The sequence below is a fragment of the Eurypyga helias genome, unplaced genomic scaffold (genome assembly GCF_000690775.1).
Source record: "Eurypyga helias isolate BGI_N326 unplaced genomic scaffold, ASM69077v1 scaffold4389, whole genome shotgun sequence".
Lineage (NCBI taxonomy): Eukaryota > Metazoa > Chordata > Aves > Eurypygiformes > Eurypygidae > Eurypyga > Eurypyga helias.
The window spans coordinates 69,845-89,707 of NW_010272609.1; the positions used below are offsets into that span (position 1 = coordinate 69,845).

Consider the following 19,863-nt stretch of genomic DNA (forward strand, 5'->3'; position numbering starts at 1 on the left):
TGTGCACAGTGGTTTCATCATGCCTAAATGCAGTGATAAAACACCGTAGGTAGGGCAGATATTATGCGATATGTCTTATGTAGATGGTGTTTGCATATGTAAGGTGCAGGTGGCATACATATCTGCACATACATGTACTATGTGTATGCACGTGCATGGAAACCCAAAGATATTTTCCAGTGATCTGCCTAATTCTTATCAATTGGGAAACTGATCAAATTGTTACTCTCCAGCCTCATACGGTGTGTTGTTTCTGTGTGCTTTACAAAGGCTGCTTTGGATTCGAAGGGTTCGGATGAGGTGGAAGAACTTGAGGCAGGCAGGGGAAGCGTTTGTTTTCAGGGTTATTTTGCTTTTTGTTCTTGGGCTATCAGTGCACTTGGGATATGTATCAGGTGCCCAAGTGGGAACTTTTAGCTGATGCGTTGCCTCTGGAGGTGTACGAGCTGTGTGGGTGGTAGTGCTGTTGCCTGCTGAAAGACCCTCTGCCATCAAGTTCTGCTGTGGGTACAGCCCTGTAGTTGTGCCAGGCACAGCCCTGAGCAGGTAGGGATGGGACCTTGTTGTTCGGAGGAGGAGGCTCTGTTTCATTCCTCTTGGTGTCTGCCTCAGTCACACTCCAATGCTTGCAATTGGATGTTAGGTAAAACCTGTCAAACGTTTCCCTTTTTAGGGAGCTTTGCTGAGCTGTACTTTTTTTATTCTGTTCTTTGCTCCAGTTTGTGCACGAATATAGGCAGCTTGTGCAGTCAAATGAACCTCATTCACTGACAGCTCTGACAGGCAGTCTTTCAGAATGCCTTATCGACCTCAGTACTGGAAATGTGTACTCTTCCAGGGGGCTGCCTCTTGCATGTCAGCCTGGTGAGCCGGATTGAACAACGCAATGGGAGGGAAGCTGAAGGGGAACAATCCTATACCGTCCCCTGGAGGTAGACACTGATTAAATACGGATGGTTTATCTCTACTTCAGGGGTTCACACGCTCTTTGCAAAGAGACTGAGTTCTGAAGATTTTTTTTTTTTTTTTTTTTTTTTAAATTGCATTCACTCACTGCAGTCATCTTGGAAGCAGCCTTTTGGATAGCTGCCTCCAGACCTCTTTCCACTCCTCCCGAACTCCCTTCCTGGTGGGCAGAGGCACAGCTTGAATGTCAGCCATCAGACTAACCTGTTGGTTATTTGCCAACAGAACACGGCATAGGCTGCATGAACTGAAAAATAAAGGTTCCTGAGACTGTTGTTGATGTAGAGGTGTAGCTTTCAAGCAATAGAGGTCATGTGTTAGCAACGTGGTCCTACTCAGTTCACTTATTAAAGCTATAATAGTTACGCTGGATTGGATTCTCTATTGTGAAGGCTTGTAGCATGCTGCTGACAACCTCCTCCCTGATCTCTTTCCACTTCTTCCCCTTTCTCTACAGTCTCACACATCAGTACCATTTATCTCATGTCAGCTTGAGTTGTGCTTCAGCATTGATTAACCCACCATCAGCTATTCCCTGAAAGTGATTGCACATGAACATGAACCTTCTCTGAGGCCTGCCAGTGGATGCTGGATGGGATCCCATGGTGTGTCACAATCACTGTTTACTTTGTACAAGATTTAAACAAATTCATCCAGGGCATAAGGCTGTCAGCTGTGCTATGCCACTTGGGAGCATCAGTGCAACCGGAATATGGCCCTTTTGGGGACACGGTGACAGACATCTGTATAAATGACCGTAGATAACCTGAAGTAACAGGTATCATTACTGCACAGGCAATTTATTGTACTGGAAACCGTGTATTATCCCTCATTCTGTAACTTAGGTGGCTTTGATGCTGTTGAGGGACTGAGAGAGCGTGATTGATGAGGTGGATAAAGGAGAGTGCATTTGTATATGACAGGAAAGAAGGGTCAAGAGGAATGAGACGAAGATTAGAAAGGCAGCAAAAAAGAAAAGGTAGCTGTGTGCAAGAGAAAGGAGAAAAGAAGGAATGGGGATGTGAACGGGAAGCAAGATAAGAGCAGTGCATTTAACTAAAGTTAAAGTTGTTTGAGTCAGGGAATTGGGAAGTGTGTGACCATCTACAGTTTGGTCTATGACTCTTTACCTGCAGGTCTTTTGCACAGCCCTATGAAGCTTTTGGTGCGGGTCACAGGTGCTGGTCTCATCTTGTCCGGAAGTTCTTAAGTTTCCATTTTGAGCTTAACGAGAGAGTAAAATTTAACCTTTTTGTGGAGCTTTGTCAGTTTGTGCAACCCAAGGATTTGGTTCCCATGATGCCTGTTGATGCAGAGACCTGGCTGTCCTTTTACTTGAGTACCTATCCACTGCTGAAGATCCAAACAGTGCAGTAGAGCTGTAATCAGACTTCTGAACAGCAGAAGTGATGAAGACTATTTGCCAATATAGTAGGTCTTAGGGTTGGATTCTGTAGTGTGAAATAAAGATTGATTTCATGGTAGAAGGATTTAATTATTTAATAATTCTTTAAGAATTGCCTGAAAATGTTTGTAGGCAGAAGGAAACATTTAAAAAATGAGAATATGCTTTTAGATATCATTAACTTAATCATAAAAGAAGCTGTTAAATGTGAAACACAAGCCTGGGATGGATGCTCCTAAAAAAGATGTGGTTTCAAGAACACTATAAGAGAGATTGCAACTTACAGACAAAAATTAAAAGTATAACTCAACTATCTGTGGCTGAAATAAGATGAAAATAAATTGGGGAAACAAGACACGTATCCAACTAAACATAATAAAATAAGTAAAATCTTCTCTTCCTCCTGGCAAAATGTGTTATGCCCATATTAATGAAGGTATTGCCTGCAGTGAACAAAACATATCATGTCAGAATTCTGTGCTTCATTACACTGGAAATGCTATGCGTGATTCTTTAAACTTTATGAAGACAAAACAAGACTAAAAAAAACCCCAACCTCCCCTCCCACCCAAAACCAGCCAACCAACCAAACAAAACCAACTAAACAACAACAACAACAACAACAACGACACCACCCACACCAAAAAAAAAAACCCCAACACCCAGAAAAACCACCCCACCAGACTCTGAAGGTTGGTTGGTTTGGCTTTTTGGGTTGTTGGGTTTTGTCTTTTATAAAATGAAGCAGATGTCTGACTTGAAGTCACAGAGCAGCTCCCTGGTGGCAAGGAAGTCCAGCAGCCAGTGGAAGTGGGACAAGTAGAATGAGAAATTGGAACTGAGGAAATCTCCCATGAGGGTCCAGATATCCCTGGGGAACTAAATTTGGGGGTCTTTGTCTCCAGCATTCTGACTTGAAGCCATGAGGTGTTGGAGGCCGGAAGGCCTGTTATTTTGCATACTCAGTCTTGAGGTTTCCATCCTACCCCTGCTGTGGCTTCAGCACTGGTATGTTGAAAGTGGGAAGTCTCATTGTGTCTTTCACTGTCTTACTAGGTTTGCCTAGTAAGAAGAGTGCTGCCCAGTCTGGGTGAGAAATGCTTTTCTATCCAGGCCTTTTGGGGCTTTGAGTAATATCTTTATCGAGCTGATGGCTACCCAGCACCAAATCCAGCTTTCACACTTTGATGAATGTTCTCAAAAACAAGGGAAATAATGTGGTTTTAAATCCCACAAAATGCTGTTTTTATGTTTCCTACCCATTCCTCCTTCATGTTCCCTTTCTCTCTCTCTGTCTCTTATTTCCTTGGGTTGTAGCCATTTTGAATGGAGGCCATCTTCCCTTTTGGCCTGAGAACTGGACTGGAAATATTTGAACCTCAAATCCAGCTCTGGTACATTTTAAATGTTTTATCATTGAAATTGAATCTGTATAAGTAAAAAAAAAAAAAAGCCCACATGAAAGTGAAATTAACTTGAATGTATCTTTCTCTCAGTAAAGAAAACAAAATGGGAAATAGATAAAGGAGAGAAATGTAAGGAATATTAACTGGAGGTACTTTACATCTCCCCTAGGCCAGCCTGGCAAATGTCTTTTTAATCTGTGTTTCATGAGAACACTTGCAACTTCAAGTATTTTTAAGAGCCGGGAGGCTGAGCTCCATTGTGCAGGGTCATGCTGGCATGAATTGCTGGGACTGAGCCGCTCATCCAAGGCACCCAAGAGGAGTTACTACATTTCTGTTGGCAAACTGGCACAGGTGATGGAGGAGGGCGTTTTCCACCTTTTGTTCTGAATGACCTTTTTTTCTTGCCCTTTACGTTTGCTCCATGGGCGTTTGGTCACGTCGGCTTCCTTAGCCTGGCTCCAACCCCAGTCTTGATGACTGCATTCAGAGTTAGTAGTTCTTCCCCTTTCCTGCTAACCTTTGCGATTCCTTTCTCCTTTAATAGCTGCTTGCTGTTACCAAGCTAACTCTAGACTCTGAAGTTCTACATACTGACAGATGACCTTGTGTCAGAATGACCTATTCAGGGAGCAAATTACCCTTCTGAAATTTATTCTTTGTGTTGTTCCTCCTGTTTCACTCCAAAGCAGCAAGTTTCCTTATGTGCCATCTGTTAGGATGCTGGGTCAGAACAATAAAATGATCTGCCTGATCCAGGATCTTCTTTCTTAGCTAGATCCAGGAGTTTCCTGTGCAGTCATTGTGGTCTTGTGATCCTCTATAGAAATAGGCCGAGGATGGGAGAAGTAAGATGATCTGGAGAGTTCCAGAAGAGTTGATGTCTGTTGCATTTTCAGGGTTTTCCTGGTTCTTTATAGGGTGGGATTTGATTAATGCTGTAGGTAGAGGAGGGCATGTAGGCCTCTTCAGTTTCTCCCACCCCTTTCTTCCTCGCAGTGAAGGAGCACACTTGCTGAAGACTAACTTCAGGAAAGGGTGTGGAAGAGCTTGACTGCTGCTTTGCATTCTGGAGAAGGAGGCTCTTTCACTGCTGAATAGTCATGCTTGCTACCTGCCCATCTGACCTAGGGGCTACAAGACAAACACTAGCTGTTTCAAAAGGATGGGTGATCCATCCTCCATGTGCTGTTTTCCAGTCAGGTGTGTTTGGGTCTGCCTCTGGTAACCACTTTATTCCTTGAACCCTGAGCAGTTCCTTTGTTACTATGTTACCTGGCTTAATCTAACCCCCTGAGTTACAACAAACTGGGGTGTGGATGCACTTTGTTCCTTCCCACTGTATCTTCCAGCCCTTCAAACTACCTTTCTAGGCTTCTGCCCTGGAAAGAATGCCATGCTATCAGGATGCAAAATTACTTGACTGGAAACTGCATCTTTGTATTACCCCACTGAAGGCAGCGTGCTCTTTATGTCCCTGACACTGCCAGTGTCCAGGGCAGTGTCTAGAAGCTGCTAAGTGACAGCATCCTGCCCTCTGCATGGTTTTAGTAAATAGGAGCATTCTTAGGATGAAATTGTTTTCTTGAACTATATTGGTTGAGATCATCATTCAGTTTTGTGCACAGCTTCTGGGAAGAGCTTTTGCTGCTTGTCTGATATGCCCTCAGACTACAAGAAGAGTAGTATGGATTAGAAAACTAAGTTAGTTTATTATGAATATATATATATGTTCATTAAACAGTTCAATAAAACAATTATAATTTTTCTTAGAATTTAGCTGAGCCCAGCCAGCTAATTTCAGATGTGTCTTCTGACCTCTTTGGTGGTTCTTCCAAACCTGGCATTTCTGATTCCCTGTCTGCCCCTCCTTTCCCTCCCACATCCTTGACCTCCAACAGCATTCCTGTGCTTGTCTTAAGACCTTGCATGTCGTTTCACTCTTCCTCTCCCCCCAAGAATGTGATCCTGGCCTGAGCTTTCTAATTGTGTGTAGCAAGGATAAAACTCCTTGCCTCGCTTGGCTGCCCCCTTGTTTGGAAACTCACCCTAAGCATTTCCACATGGTTTGCACTCTTTTTGCACAGCTAAAGTTTTTGGGGTTTTTTTAACTATAAACTTTTTCTTGTTCAAAAAAAACCCTCCAAGTTCTTCTACCTTGGGCTGCTGGCACTGACCTCTCCTTGTTACTGTTTGCATTTCTTTTGTACCTTTTTGCAGCTGAAATCTCTATGGGCTTTTAAATCTGTCAGCAGCCGCTACCAGGCTCAGTGTGCAATTTAGCTCACTGTTTTCACAAGTTTCCCAGCCCTGAATGCTTTCCAAATGAGCCATTGTTGGGCTGAGTTAAAGAGGTATTGTCTCTGCTTGTGCTAGGTTAGTGTGGGTGCCAGAAGCTGCATGTGCAGCCTTCTTAGTGCCGCAGTGTCATCTTCATATTGGACCCCTGGACACTTCCTTCTCCAAACACTTTCAAATATATAGGAAAAAGAAAACCCTGTCAAAACTGATTCACTGAAATGTTATTGGAAACTTGTCTTTAAATTGATGGAACTCTCATTGAGACATCTTCATCTGTCCCAGCTCATGTATGCTATGAATACCTTTCTTACTTGTTTCATTCCCAATAACTCCTGACCCTGGACAACTGTCGTTGGAGCCCTGTTCTGGTCAGTGCTGAATAAACAGAGCAAGTTGCAGTTTCTGATGGTTTTAGAGACACTTTGTATAGGAAGAGAGTCCACTGTTATCCATCTTTTACAGAAGAAATACCGAAGCTGGGAATTCAGTGGTCTATCCAGAGGGAGCTTGTGACAGAGTTTAGAGTCAGTTCCAGATCACAGTGTTATCCTTCATTTTGCAAACATGAGATTGGCTAGGCTCTGAAAGGATGTGTTCCACTCAACTCACTTTTCTTAACAGAGACTGAATTTCCTGGTCTGATGTGATGCTGTGTGGCCATACGTCCTTTATGTCTGAAACGCTGGTTGTCATTTGCTGGGGGCTGTGTGGTTCAGAGGACAAATATCTGGACAAACATGTCAACCTGTAGGTTGCTGTTGACAATGCTGCCACTAGACAGCCGTATCATGACCTTTGTTTAAAAGATAGAGTGATTTCACTGTTCTCTTTCTATGGAAGACTAAGCTGCTGCTGCAGGCCAGAAAAAAGGTGTATTGAATTTTTAGCCTTTCTCTGAGAGTTGTAAGGAGTGTCTGTGTCATGTAAGCCAATGCTTTGAGATTTTCACTTCATGCCTCTTGTGTGATATTTCCCATCCTTGACTGGCCATTAGTAATGGAAGTTTGTTGTGGGAGTTGTTCAGGCTGCCTCTCTTCATAGGTTCTGTTCTGACAGGGACAACTCATAGCAGCGAGGTAAAAATTATGAAACCAATAACCTCTGGCATCTTTGGGAGCCACTGGGTCCTCTGCCTTGTGATTGAAGGCCAGTCAACATATCTGGTTCAGCTTCTTCTCAACCTATTACAAGTTACCAATGCAGCTGTTAACTGGTTGGTTGTTTTTTTTTTTTCTGTCTTTTTCACCATCTCCAGGATGAATTGGATCTCACAGACAAGAACAGAGAGGCTATGTTTGCACTCCCTCCAGAGAAGAAATGGCAGATTTACTGCAGCAAAAAGAAGGTACTACTGTTGTCTCGATTGAAGTAGCTCACCAATAAATTCTGTGTGCATGTATATAATTACTGATATACATCTAGATTTGAACTACATGTTTATCTACAGTTTTCTCCAGAACATGATTAAGTGATGTAAGGATATTGATCAGCATGAATATGGCACAACATTCCTATAAGTATTGCATGGGTGTATGATTTCTGAAAAGAATATTAACAAGTTAAAATCATACATTGTCCTATTTCGAATCTTTTACGTGTTTGTGTTTGGTTTTGGAGTTTTGTTTGGTTGTGTTTGGGGTTTTTGGTTGGTTGGTTTTTTTTTCTTTCTTGTGCTGGAAGACAAGCTATCATGGAAATGTTTTAAGGAATTTTAAAACACTTTGTAGATACCTTCGAACAGCAAATGTATTACTGAAATCCCTCAGGATGTATTCAAATATCTATAAAGTACATAATAATAGTGATGGTCTTAAAACTTGGTAGTTCAAGGTCTTCCAGAGCTTGTAGGAAATGTTGCATATTGCACTGGAAAGTAAAAAAGATCTGTTCCTATCAATTCCTATGTAACGCTTCTCCATTCAAGGCCTTCAAATTTCTGACAAACTGGTGATGGGCAGTAAACCAGAAGCTGATGTATCACACTGGGTATTTTATCACTGGCAGAATGATGCCCAAGTGAATTGACAAGTTGCATCATTATTGTGAAACTTGTAAAAAAGGAATTCCTGCAGGAATGGTGTGGTGGAAATGTTTTGCTGCTGTAGGAAGGGAACAGTCAGAAACAGAGATAGCCCTAATATCATGTATTCATTAACAAAAAAATATTAGGAAAAAATGGTATGGTGTGTTGGTTAGTTTTATTTCCCAGATGTGCAAGTCATGCTATGGAGCATCAGCCTTTATATGTAATTCTGAATAACAGGAGCTGAAAGAGGAGATGTAGATCCTGGTACTGAAGATGGCAGATTGAAACCCTGATGGTGGTCCTTTGGAGATTGTTTGCTCCCTTTCTTTCCTCGGGGTAGGGGGCAGGTGTGGTGTGTATGTGTAAATGGCTTTTTTACCATGTATTTCAAGAAAAACCTCAGTCAAACCAATCAGATGGGTGCTTTAAATGTGTGTTGCTTTTGGTTGCAATGCATCACACGGGGAAGTTAATAGCAAAAAATTATTTACTGTGCCTCTGAGCTAGCAATAATTCAGGAAGTGAGTAAGAGCAGTCTAGGCTCAGTTCTGTTTGGTGCTCTCTCCATTCTTCTTCCTGCTGCTACACAGCTTGCAAGTGAAGGGAAGGTGTAGGCTGCTGTAATTAATGTCTGCTTTACATTTTTGCTGGCCGGCTCAGCTGGCTCTTTCAACTCTGGTGGGAGAGGTTCTATTTGTAGCCGTCTTAGAGAACCACACATTCCACCTCCCGGACCAGTCAGCCTTGGCAGGGAGATTCAGGCTTTGATGTATTTAATATGTTGGTTGGATTCACTACATTACACTTTTTTTTTTAAGCAGTGGATTTGATATAAGAATCTTGAAGACCTCCAGAGTTAAAGGAGCTGCATACTGGAAAATCTTATAATGCATTTATAGTGCAACCTCAGTTAGCTGACCTCCAGCTATCCAAAATGATGTGCTAACTGGAACAGGGTACTGCTGCCAGATGTCTATTCATTACATTGTAGATACTTTCAATTACTTGAAACCTTAACTGTCCAACGTTATTCATTGTTTCCCTCACGTGCAGTCAGATGAGCAGCGATGACATCTCTCTCTCTCTCTCTAGCCTACTACCTAATCCACCTATCATCATTGCTTTACAGTGACGGAGAAGCTTCTTGCAGGCTTCCCGGTAGAGGAAGGCTGTCTTTTCCCTGAAGAAATTGTAATCTAATATTAGCTGTAAAGGGCCCAATTCCTCCCTTTGCAGAACACGGTCAGCCATCCAGGATAAGGCTCCCGAGAGCTCTACCTTCCTGATGGTGGATTCTTTGAGTTTCCAGGGAAGCGAGAGCTCTATGCTTTGTAATGTGGCAAGTAAAAACACTACAAACTTCGCAGGTCAAGAAGTGCAGGTTGAGGCAACTGCTCACAGTCATTAATCTCAGATGCCTTTAGTAGTCTAAAAGTAACAGAAGGTCAGAGCTTCATGACTGGCTCCGAAGGTGCCGAGATTAGTGGACTGGCCTAATTAAACAAATCTCACTTGCAAAAATGAAGAGCAGTCATTGTTGTAGGCACACTATCTGTTTATCTTGGCAGTTAGACTTTGAATATCACCTTCTATGGTACTTGTCCGCAATGTGGTAGCAGAAAATCACTATTTTATCAAAAAAACCATTGTACCTGTTTCAGGTACCAAGCCCTTCTGAAGAAATGGGGGAAGACCTGTATGTTTGTGCATTGAAGTTGTATGCCAGGGACACAGCTTGCCAGTCAACATTCCACAGTACTCAGTGAGATTCAGTTCTGGATTGAAATTTCATGATAGTGGGCGATAACTGCAGAGAAGCATTCACACAATGTTATACAGCCATGCTTCCTTTGGTCACTTCTGGCCATTCTGTGTTTGTGTCTAAAACCATTAGTACTAAAAACAAATCGCCAATGATTTAAGCTGAAGGCATAACTTCAGCTAGCAGCTATAGTAAATGCTTCAATCTCAATTTGTGGAGTAGCTATTTGCAAGGAAAAAAGGCTGTTCTGGTGGCAAATGTTGCTGTTTTCTGAGTCTCAGCTATCCTTTACCTTGCCATTAATCTGTACAGAGTGGACAATGAGAGATACAGTTCTCTTAATTTGCATCAGAAGAATCATTAACCAGTATCCACTGATGGCATCTTGACCGTCTACCCGAAACAGCAGTACTATGTGTTTTACATTGCCTCCTTCTCTGTAGTATGAAATACCCCTGATACCATACTGAGTTATAAATAAAGGCATATGTAGGCAAAATGCAAATGATGACATCCTCCCCCAGATCAGGTACTTAATTTTAGTTTTGTTTAGGATAATCTTCGTGTCTGTTCTTCAGCTGAAATTTAGATGTACACGAAGCATATAATCAATTTCTGTAATTCCTTTTCATAAATTATCTATAGATTTCCTGCTAGTTATATGTTCTGCAGGAACTAGCTCAAGCACTAGACCATGCTTTCAGATATATTTATTTGTAAATGGTAAAATTTCTGATGCCAGGGTTTAGAAACACGCTGTTGTTCAGTGCTTTTTTTACCAGGAGCTGGTACTAAAGTACATAATCTCATTAAATACTGAACAAATAATGATATGGAAAGAAAAAGTTGTCAGCTCAATTACTTCACTAGTAAATGAGCTTATATTGGGGTCCTAAAAAGGGTAGAAAATGCAGGTATTGCACTGCTTTGGCACACATTGCTTTGGATGCAGTCTGTGTTTCCAAGAATTAAGCCTCATTGTGCAGACAATAGCTTATTGCCTTCTGTACCATCCTACAAACTCTTAGACTTATTACTATTGGAAAGCAAGTAGTTTTCTTTTTATGGCCTTTTCTGCCTCCAGAGGCTAATTTGTAAGCCTTCGGTTAAGCACATCTTAGTAGGAAGCGCACAAATTTTGCTGAGTTAAGCAAGTTGGGGATTTTTTTTTTTACTTCTGTGTTTCTTTGAGGGGAAAAATTAGTAGCAAATCTCTTTCAAAAGTATAGACAAACTGGGCTAGCTGTATCATGCACCTTCTCTCCAAATAAACAGAACCAACAAAAAGCTCTATCCTAATAACAATGTTGAGATCTCCTAGATATTTTGGGGATATTCTGTATTCTTCTGATTTTATTTGTACCCTAGATAGCTGCATTGAGTTGGTTGTGCTTTACCTACTGAAGTGAGATTATTCGAACTCCAGTAGTGAAGTAATAATCGACACACTGCAACTTTCCAGAAAGAGGCATTTATGGCATCTGAAAAAATAGTACATGCTTATAATCCTTAAATTGATTGTACTTCTTCTATTATGGGAAACAGATCTAGAGAAAGGCTTCTCCACAATAGCAAAATAGGCTTTAGAAATTCTGAGGAAAATTTAACTGAACCATATACTGTAACAGCCAATGTACAGAAAAGAAAATTTCTTTATGATTCCATCCCCTGTAATTATTTTTTTGCTATCTGTCAATTATAATTTTCATCTATCTGAGTAGATGAGTAAAAAAGCTAGTGAACTGAATATAAGAATAGGAGTCAAGAAACTCCTCAGCTCTAAAAGTCTTTAATCTAAATTGTGGTATAGTTTCAAAGAACTTGTCATTAGTAAATTTATATGTAGATACATTTTCTCTACCTGGAATTAAGAGTAGCAAAGTTAGGAAACATTGTGGCAATGTTCTGGCCATGCCATCCTTTCACACCTTTTCCCTGCAGGATACACACGTCTTGGCTGCATACAACATTCCTTGTTTTCCTTTTTGCCATTTCCTTTTAGCTGATACAGTCTTAAAAATATGCATATATTTTCAGTTTAACCACTGTTCATTCTTTTTCCTTGCTGCACCTATCTGTCTTCTTGTAGGAGTCAAGGCATTCTTATAGGAGTGCATTTTGTGGTGATGTCTCCAGACCTGGGGGAGCTCACTGCAAGGAGCAGGAGGGCTGGAGTGGAAGGCACTTTTGTGCATTACACAATCACTAAGGTGTCCGAGCCCTTTGGGCTGGGGTCACAGATCAATGCTGAAGGCAGTGAAGCTGCAGTGCAGGTGCATAGTGCCCCAGATGTCCTTCTACAGAAGGTTTACACTTCTCCCACAAAGCAGCAGCAAGTACTGCTGCATCACCTGGTGTTCAGTTCTTTTTCCCTAACATGAGGGCTGCATCCAGCCCTACATTAGGCTTCAGAATGCCCTGGGGAATCTTAACCTTAGTCAGACTTCAAATTTTGTTAGTTTTACTGCAGTCTTTTCATGCCATTTGCAGCTCAGTTTCACAAACTCCTGCTTTGGTCCCATGCTGGCTGTGTAGTGTTAAAGAAGATAATGTCTACGTGTCAGGTTTTGGGGTTTTTTTCTTTCTTTGAGAGTTTCTCTTTGAGCTTGCCCTTGAGGTTTGCATTGTCAGCAAAATGTCACTATAAAAAGTATAGCTTGATACTGTGCAGCTGGATACAGAGTAGATACTTCTGTCCTCCACCCCCATGCCCACGCCTGCCTTCAGAATCCTCAGAGCTCTAAGGAAGATTGCCGATCCAAAACCAGGCTGTACTGCTGCTATAAACCCCAGTTGAAACTCAGCTATAGTTCCAGCTTCCAGAGAGTGCAATTCACCCTATACCTCGGATTCATCCTCCTGTTAAAACTATAAATATAAAAACTAATTAATATGTATAATGTAAATTCATATATATATAAAATATGAAATCTGCTGGAGGAATCTAAGCTGCTTTTGCAGCTTTCAATATAGTTACCTTAGCCTACCAGGTGTGAAGCAGAAGGTGGATGCAAATATAAAACCTGGAGTCCTCCTTGCCTTTGGAGAAAACTTTCTGAAGTGAGTCAAAGTTCCTGCACCTACTGTTTGTTCTTGGGTTGGTCTGTTTGTGTGTTTGCACCATAAAGTGTAATTTCAGCTTGGTTAAGATGGAGAGGTAGTAATTTTTTATCTAAAGTGAACTGGGAGGGCTTTTCTTCCAAACCACTGAGATCTTTTCTGTTCATTTAAGGTTTCCTAAGGAGGCTTTAAGAGCAGGAGGCTGCATTGCATTTGTTGTATATAGATAGGGGTTCTCCAATTCCTGTTGTAGGAATTCCTGTTCATTTTTTTCAGGTTCCTACTTTAAAGTAGGAGATATAAATGCAGATATACAGAGGAAGTTAGGTATTCCCTAAAGAAGAGAGAAAACAGATCATCTGGTCTTATTTAGTGCTACAATATACCAGATGAAGATCACACCATTGTGTTGTCTGAGTGTGGGTTTTTGGTTTTGTATTGTCTGATCCGAGCTATGAAAGCCCTCTGGGGTTCATCCATTCTGTATGAAGAGTGCCAAGCACGTGGATGTCTCATAATAAATGAAGTGGGTGGTTTGAAGTTGTATTGTTTTCAATTCTATCTTCTTGCAGTAATTTTTCCTCTTTGAAATACTCTTGGAGTCTGTTGTTGATTTGGAATATTAAACTGTTTTGGTTATGGATTTATAGTTATAAGGAACATTTATTGTGTCCCTTATAAGTTCCCTTCTTTAGAGTTGGTATTCCACATGTTGTATCTGGGAGCAGCAGACATGAACACACAAGATGATTTGCTGCAGCATCTGAGAAGCCATTTGTAAGGAATCCCAGTTTGAGGATGCTTGGATGTGACTTCATGAGAGTTTTTCTCCCAGCTTTGCTTGAAGTGTTTAGGAGGGATGTGGGTGGGTGCGTCTCCTCTCCCATCCCCTGGGAAGCCCGCAAAATGCACAGTAACCCTCACAGCACATACAACAGCCTAAAAGAAAAGCAATTGGTACGCAGTAGGAGACTGAAGTAGTTGTGTGGGACTTGGAGTGCTTAATGCAAGTGTATTGCTGGCTAAATGAAAACAGCTCTGGGATCCCCAACATAATCATAGAATCATAGAAGGGTTTGAGTTGGAAGGGACCTTAAAGACCATCTAGTTCCAACCCCCCTGCCATGGGCAGGGACACACTCTCCACTAGCCCAGGTTGCTTAAAGTCTCATACACCTGGCCTTGGACACTTCTAGGGATGGGGCAACCACCGCTTCCAACCCAAACCAGTCTGTGGTTCTATGATAATATATCTGATGACTGCAGGGCAGAGCTGGCACTGTGCATTGGAGCTGGACTTTAGCTGAAGTCTTTGGTGCATCACAAAACTGTTCCTCTTCCTACTGATCCTTTAGATGTTTGTGGCAAGAGTTCAGCTCTTCAGTCAACATTTTAATTTAACTCAGTATTCAAACATTGACAAGGACCTGAACAACCTGATTCAAGTTTGGAATTAGCTTTGCTTTGAGCAAGTCCCTTCTGCCCAAGGCCCTTTCATCCCGAATAGTTCTATGATTCTCTGAACTGACCATAAACCAAGGAAAGCAGTTGCATGGCCCTATAAAGAAAGGGGGCAACATTAAGACTCTGTACAACCTACTATCTGCTGTATTATTGCTATGAGACCAACTCCTTGAAACAGGCTGTAGCAGAAGTTGTTATTTGGTTCCCTCCCAGTGTCTGGGATCCATGGTTGCTTTTGGTCTGATTGACTGCATGACTTCCTTAGCTCAGGAAACTGCTGGTGGAAGAGTCTGAACTGTGGAATTTTTCAAATGAACCCTCTGAATATAGACTTGTTTCCAGTTAGCCTATGGCTCATAGGAAATCTTGTAACACTGGTAAGTCACAGTGGGAGGATGTTGCCCTTTGCAAACCACAGCATTCCTTCAGCTGGATGTTTGGAAAATGCCAGCAACTGTGGAGTTAACTTGCTTTTTTCCCACCAGCATCTGTTCCTTTTTCTGTTAACAGAATGACTTCATGCTTAGATGTTTGGGATGATTTGTTGGCTTGATGCTGACATTGGGTCATTCCAGTATTTTTAGTCTAGGTATGGAAGACAGACACATGGCTTCAAAAATTACTCTGTTTTAAATGCAAGTTGGCTTCAGAGAGGGAAATTCAGAAACCCTGGCCTATGACAAGCACAGGCCATAACACGAAACAACAAAATGCAACAGGAGTGTCACTAATGCAGCAAATGCACTCATTTCCAGATTAGTGGTGGACTTGGGTCTTTCCAGTGTGAAAGAGCTGTTTGATTAATGGTACCTGCTAATGTGTGCCATAGGCTGGGGTAGTAGTTGCCCAAATTTGGGCAACGTGGTTAGCACCATGTAAAATAAAGCCTCAAACAATACACATTCCCTTCTACATCATTTAATGCAGAGAATGTGTTCTTGCTGGACGAATAAAATGAGATTCATATAAGACACCATCTCATTCTTTTATATTTTCATATAATGAATTTGGGCGTTTTTCTTATCTCATGTAAGTATGAATTTGTTGATGTCGATCCTACTATTCCTTGTGTAAGTCAGCATATCCGAGAAGAAAAATGGGCCATTATGTAAAGTTTATCATTAAGTTCCTGTAATCGTGTCTTGATGAGGTTTTTTTTCTTTTGCATTTTCCCTTCTATAACAAGTACACCAAAGTGGTTACTTTGAGAAACAATATAGTAGGCTTAGTGATGTGAGAGATGGCTCTTAAAAATATGCCTTTTTTTCCTGGATTCACTCTTGTACTGGTGTAAAGGATGAATTTGGTGTCAAAGAGGCAAAAATGTTTGCACAGTTCAGCTGATATACCATTATTACCACGTGGCATCATGATACCTAGAAGACCACATTGTAGACCACATCTCCTCCACAAGAGGAGATAAGGAGTTTTTTTTTCAAATTTTTCATTTAATTTGGTTTATATTTTTCATGCTGCAATGCTAACAGTTAGTGTCTCATTTATTTATCCTGGTCCAAGAGGTCATTTTGGGTCAGAGCCTTGAAATTATATATTTATTTATGTATAATTGAAAAGTCTTCTCTTCCCCACCCCCACATGGGAACAGCATGGAGTATATTTAGTTTCTTCCTCATGCTCCCTCTCTCTCCCTCCAGCACGAAAGGTTACTGTTGCTTAGAAAATACCTTCCCAGCTCTTTTGTTCAGACTGCTGAAGACAAACTCCATGAACTTGCCATGATATTTGCGACAGATATTCCGAGTATGTAAAATTGAGGTGTCCATCTTGCAGTTCTGCATTTTTCAGGTGTGCTACTAGTGTTCCAGTTGAAGTCAGCAGTCAACACTTCTCAGAAATCAGGCCCAAAATAGTTCTGAGTTTATACAGTGATCGTTGGAAAATTGTCATCATGCCTAATGCTGTTTTGCATTTGGTTTGCATTCTGTGGGAGTTTGGGAGAGGTCAGTGGGAGCATATTTGACCCTACCGTGGAAAAAAAAAAGAAGGAAAAAAACCCCAATATTTACCCAGCTGTCATCCAACTGTGGTGGCGTAATTTGCTGTACATAAGAACAAAAATAATGGTGAGCACTCCAATTCTTCTGGATGGGAAGTATGTGAAAATGTTGATTGTGTGATTTGGTTGCTGCCACTGGATTATGTTCTGTCCTGGTCTGTCCTCTTGCAAAAGTCCTGGGTCTCCACAATCCAAGTAGGAGTCAGTCCTGCTGATAGTATGCAATAGTAATAATAATGTATAGTGGTGTACAGTTGTCACTAAAACCAGCACAACAATGCAGTTCCCACCGTTCAGATTAGTCTTAGATGGATAAGCAAGAGCAAAGAATATAGAAATTCATAGTTCACCTGCTCTGCTCTGTGCTCTGAATCTCACTAAATGCTCTCTAGCCTTTCCAAAGCCAGTGAACACTGAGTGGGAAGAATTCCCTATCTTTTCAGTGAAAAGTTTAGAAAGAGGGGCACAGTAAATAATTGTTGCCAGGATCTAGTGGCAGCCATGGAGATAAAGAGAGAAATTTCCTTCTGCTGTTCTGGAGAATTGTTTCATTTTCATCTGTCAGATGTGACAATTTCAGCTGCGCACCTGAATCGAGGTAAAAATTATGTTGTCTTCCAGGATATTTAGTCATCTGCTCAAAGACACCTGAATCCCCAACATTTTTCAGATGTAATAGGTGAGAGAAAGGAAGGCTGGGAGAAAGAACAGTTTTACCTGAGTTTATGGAAAAGGGAGAGATAGACAACGCACCTGAAAGATACACTCAAATATTGGGTTAGCAACTTAGAAGCAGGAGCCCCTCAGTCTGTATTTATTCCCCTTGTTCACCTGTCCAACAGATCCTAACTTTACTGTTTCAGTAGCGACTGGGATTAAAGGAAGGAAACAAATAGAAAATGCGTGGCTGCTCTCACCATCCAGCTGCTGACCCTCTTGGTAAAGGGCCCAGAGCAGAAATGACCTGGAGCAGGCAGCAGTGCCACTAGAAAAACAGACAGTGGACACATGGACAGCGAAGAGAAACCTTTCAGAGTTTGGCATTAACAAATACTGTCTGTGCTTCCAGAGGGACGTGTCCCAGGTAGCTGTGCTGGCTCTGGGTAGGTGTGTCCTAGGTAGTTCCTTGTGTCTTTGAGCACCGTTAGTGACATTTCATTCCCATCATCAAACAACCTTCAGGGTGATTGCCATGAATGGTAGGTGACTTTGTTTTATTTAGAAAAGGTTATAAGTGGTTGCTTGCTGGAGATAAACAGAGCAGGGCAAACCATAAACTTTCGGTGCAGCATGTGGCAGGCAGGAGGCTCAGTTACGCAGCCTGGGCTCTTCTGTGGCTTTTCACACTGACCAAAGAATGCAAGGAGGAGGAAGAGGAAAGGAAGTGAGGAAGGAGACAGTCTGAATGACACAAATACTAGGAGGGCAGGGATGCAGTTGAAAAGTGTGCTGTTGGAAAGGGAACAAGTTAAGCTGGATGGTTGAGAAATAAGTCCCTTTCTGTATCCAGAGCATGTGGAATGTAAGCTGAACAGGGTTAGTGCTAGAATGGAAATGTACACACGATGCTTCTACATAACACAGAGTAAAAAGTAGTAGGGACAATGCAGAGCTTGGATGTTAATGACACAATAGACCATGTCCTACTGCTGCTGCTTAGGATTTGTTGGGATAGTGACGGATTGTCAGCTTCACCTGCCACAGGAATTACTGCAGAACCTTCAACCTGACCTCAATCTTGCCACAGGTTTGTGGAGACAGAGTTGTGGTTCAGGAGTTTTAAGACCACAGCCATACATCTGGAGAGCAGGCTGTGTCCATGAGAAACATTTTGTCTTCTCCTGAAGACCCCTTGAGTAGAATGATCATGACTGACCTCCTGACTGGTAGGATTCTCCACAGCAGGCAGTTCCCTTCACCTCCAGCAGAAGTACACAGAATGGGCTGAGGGAAGGCAGGCTCCTGAGAACTTTTTCATTGGAAGTGCAGGGAATTAATGAATTGACTTATCTGGTAGCTCATTATTTAGGTTATAAACCTATAAGCTGCAAAATATCACTTGATTGATTTGGGGCTTGTGATAAGCAGATCATAGAAGAGGTTTTAAACATGAGTATAGGCTTCAGCTAATAGGACAGAATGATTTTAGGCAGCATCAGAGTCAGGAGAACATGTCCAACAAGAGGCTAACTTCCATGACAAAGGTAAAACGTTCAGCAGAGGAACAATGAGTAATACCTGTAGACTTCAGTTTGGCAAGTAAGCTTTGTCCTGAGAGCTGAAGGTGCTGGATAATTCACTGTGGCCACAGCTGTATATTTAAGTACTTGTGTAAATATAGGGACAAGTTGCTCTCTTGGTCACTGCAGTATAGCCATAAATCAATGTCTGGTGATGGTGGGATCCCCATCCTACAGCAGGATTAAATATGTTTGAAGAGGGACAAGCACATTTGTGCAATCTGTAAATGAAAAGAGGAGGCTGATGCAGTCAGTGCTGGCAAGAATTTTACATCTGTCTGTGTTGAGGAAAATGATAAAAAGCCAACAGAAGAGGAAAGAGAAGAGAAGAATTAGTGTACTATGCAACCCTACTATTAAGTTCCTCAAAATGGTATTCTCTCCATCAGTAAGTAATCTGTAGCAAGACTTGTGCCAGACATGGTTATTTTAAAAATTAAACTTGTTTTAAACACTACAGTTATACAGTTCATTAAAATAAGTGATCGAGACTTCTGAGGTTTCAGAAAAAATTAATTCTTGTCTTCATAACAGTGTACCAACAACTTTTCTCCCTGTTAGGTATGGCATTCCAGTCAATTTTCACTGAGTAACTGTGCATCTGTGTGTGTACACCATGGATCTGGCATGCGTTCTGGAAGATAAGAAGTAAAACCTTGGCCTTCCTCTCCATTAGACTGATACCAATTAGAACTAATTAATTTGAAGTCGTTTTGAGTGTTAGATGAGGTTGGAAATGACACACTCTGTGTATACGATATACAAGTCTACAGCTGCAATATCTGTGGGTGTTTGGGAAACAAAAAAGGTGATGCATGGAATAAGCATTTGAAAACAAAGCATATATTTAACTTTATTGAAAAGTTTTTCAGCCAACTGTCTTTCAAAAATCACTGATAGTCAATTTTAATTTCTAAAGGCTGGTGAATCTCAGCAGCTTTGAAGCTTCTCCCAGTATTATGAAAAGATTTCTAGAAGGAATCCTTATCTTTCATAAGTGGATCCCTTTTTCACTTTTATGCTTTTAGACTTTACTATAGTTTGTGACAGTGAATTCTACAGTTTGGCAGTGTAAAGAATTTTGTGATATAAATAGTATTATGAAGCCTTTGATTCTTCCTTTGAAAAACCAGTTAGTAACCAGCATCAGAGGTCATTATTAGGTCTGTGAAGTTACTCGCAGCAGGACAGACATCAGGCTAAATGAAGCAAAAAA

General features: G+C 41.3%; 1 protein-coding gene across 1 annotated transcript in view; it reads left to right on the plus strand.

The window, feature by feature from the left end:
- Positions 1-19,863, plus strand: part of LOC104515259 (disheveled-associated activator of morphogenesis 2-like) — a 55,494-nt gene that overhangs the window by 15,329 nt on the left and 20,302 nt on the right. Inside the window, exon 2 of the mRNA XM_010159173.1 lies at positions 7,334-7,423. Within this exon, the coding sequence (XP_010157475.1) occupies positions 7,334-7,423 (90 nt within the window). The remainder of the gene's footprint in view (positions 1-7,333; positions 7,424-19,863) is intronic.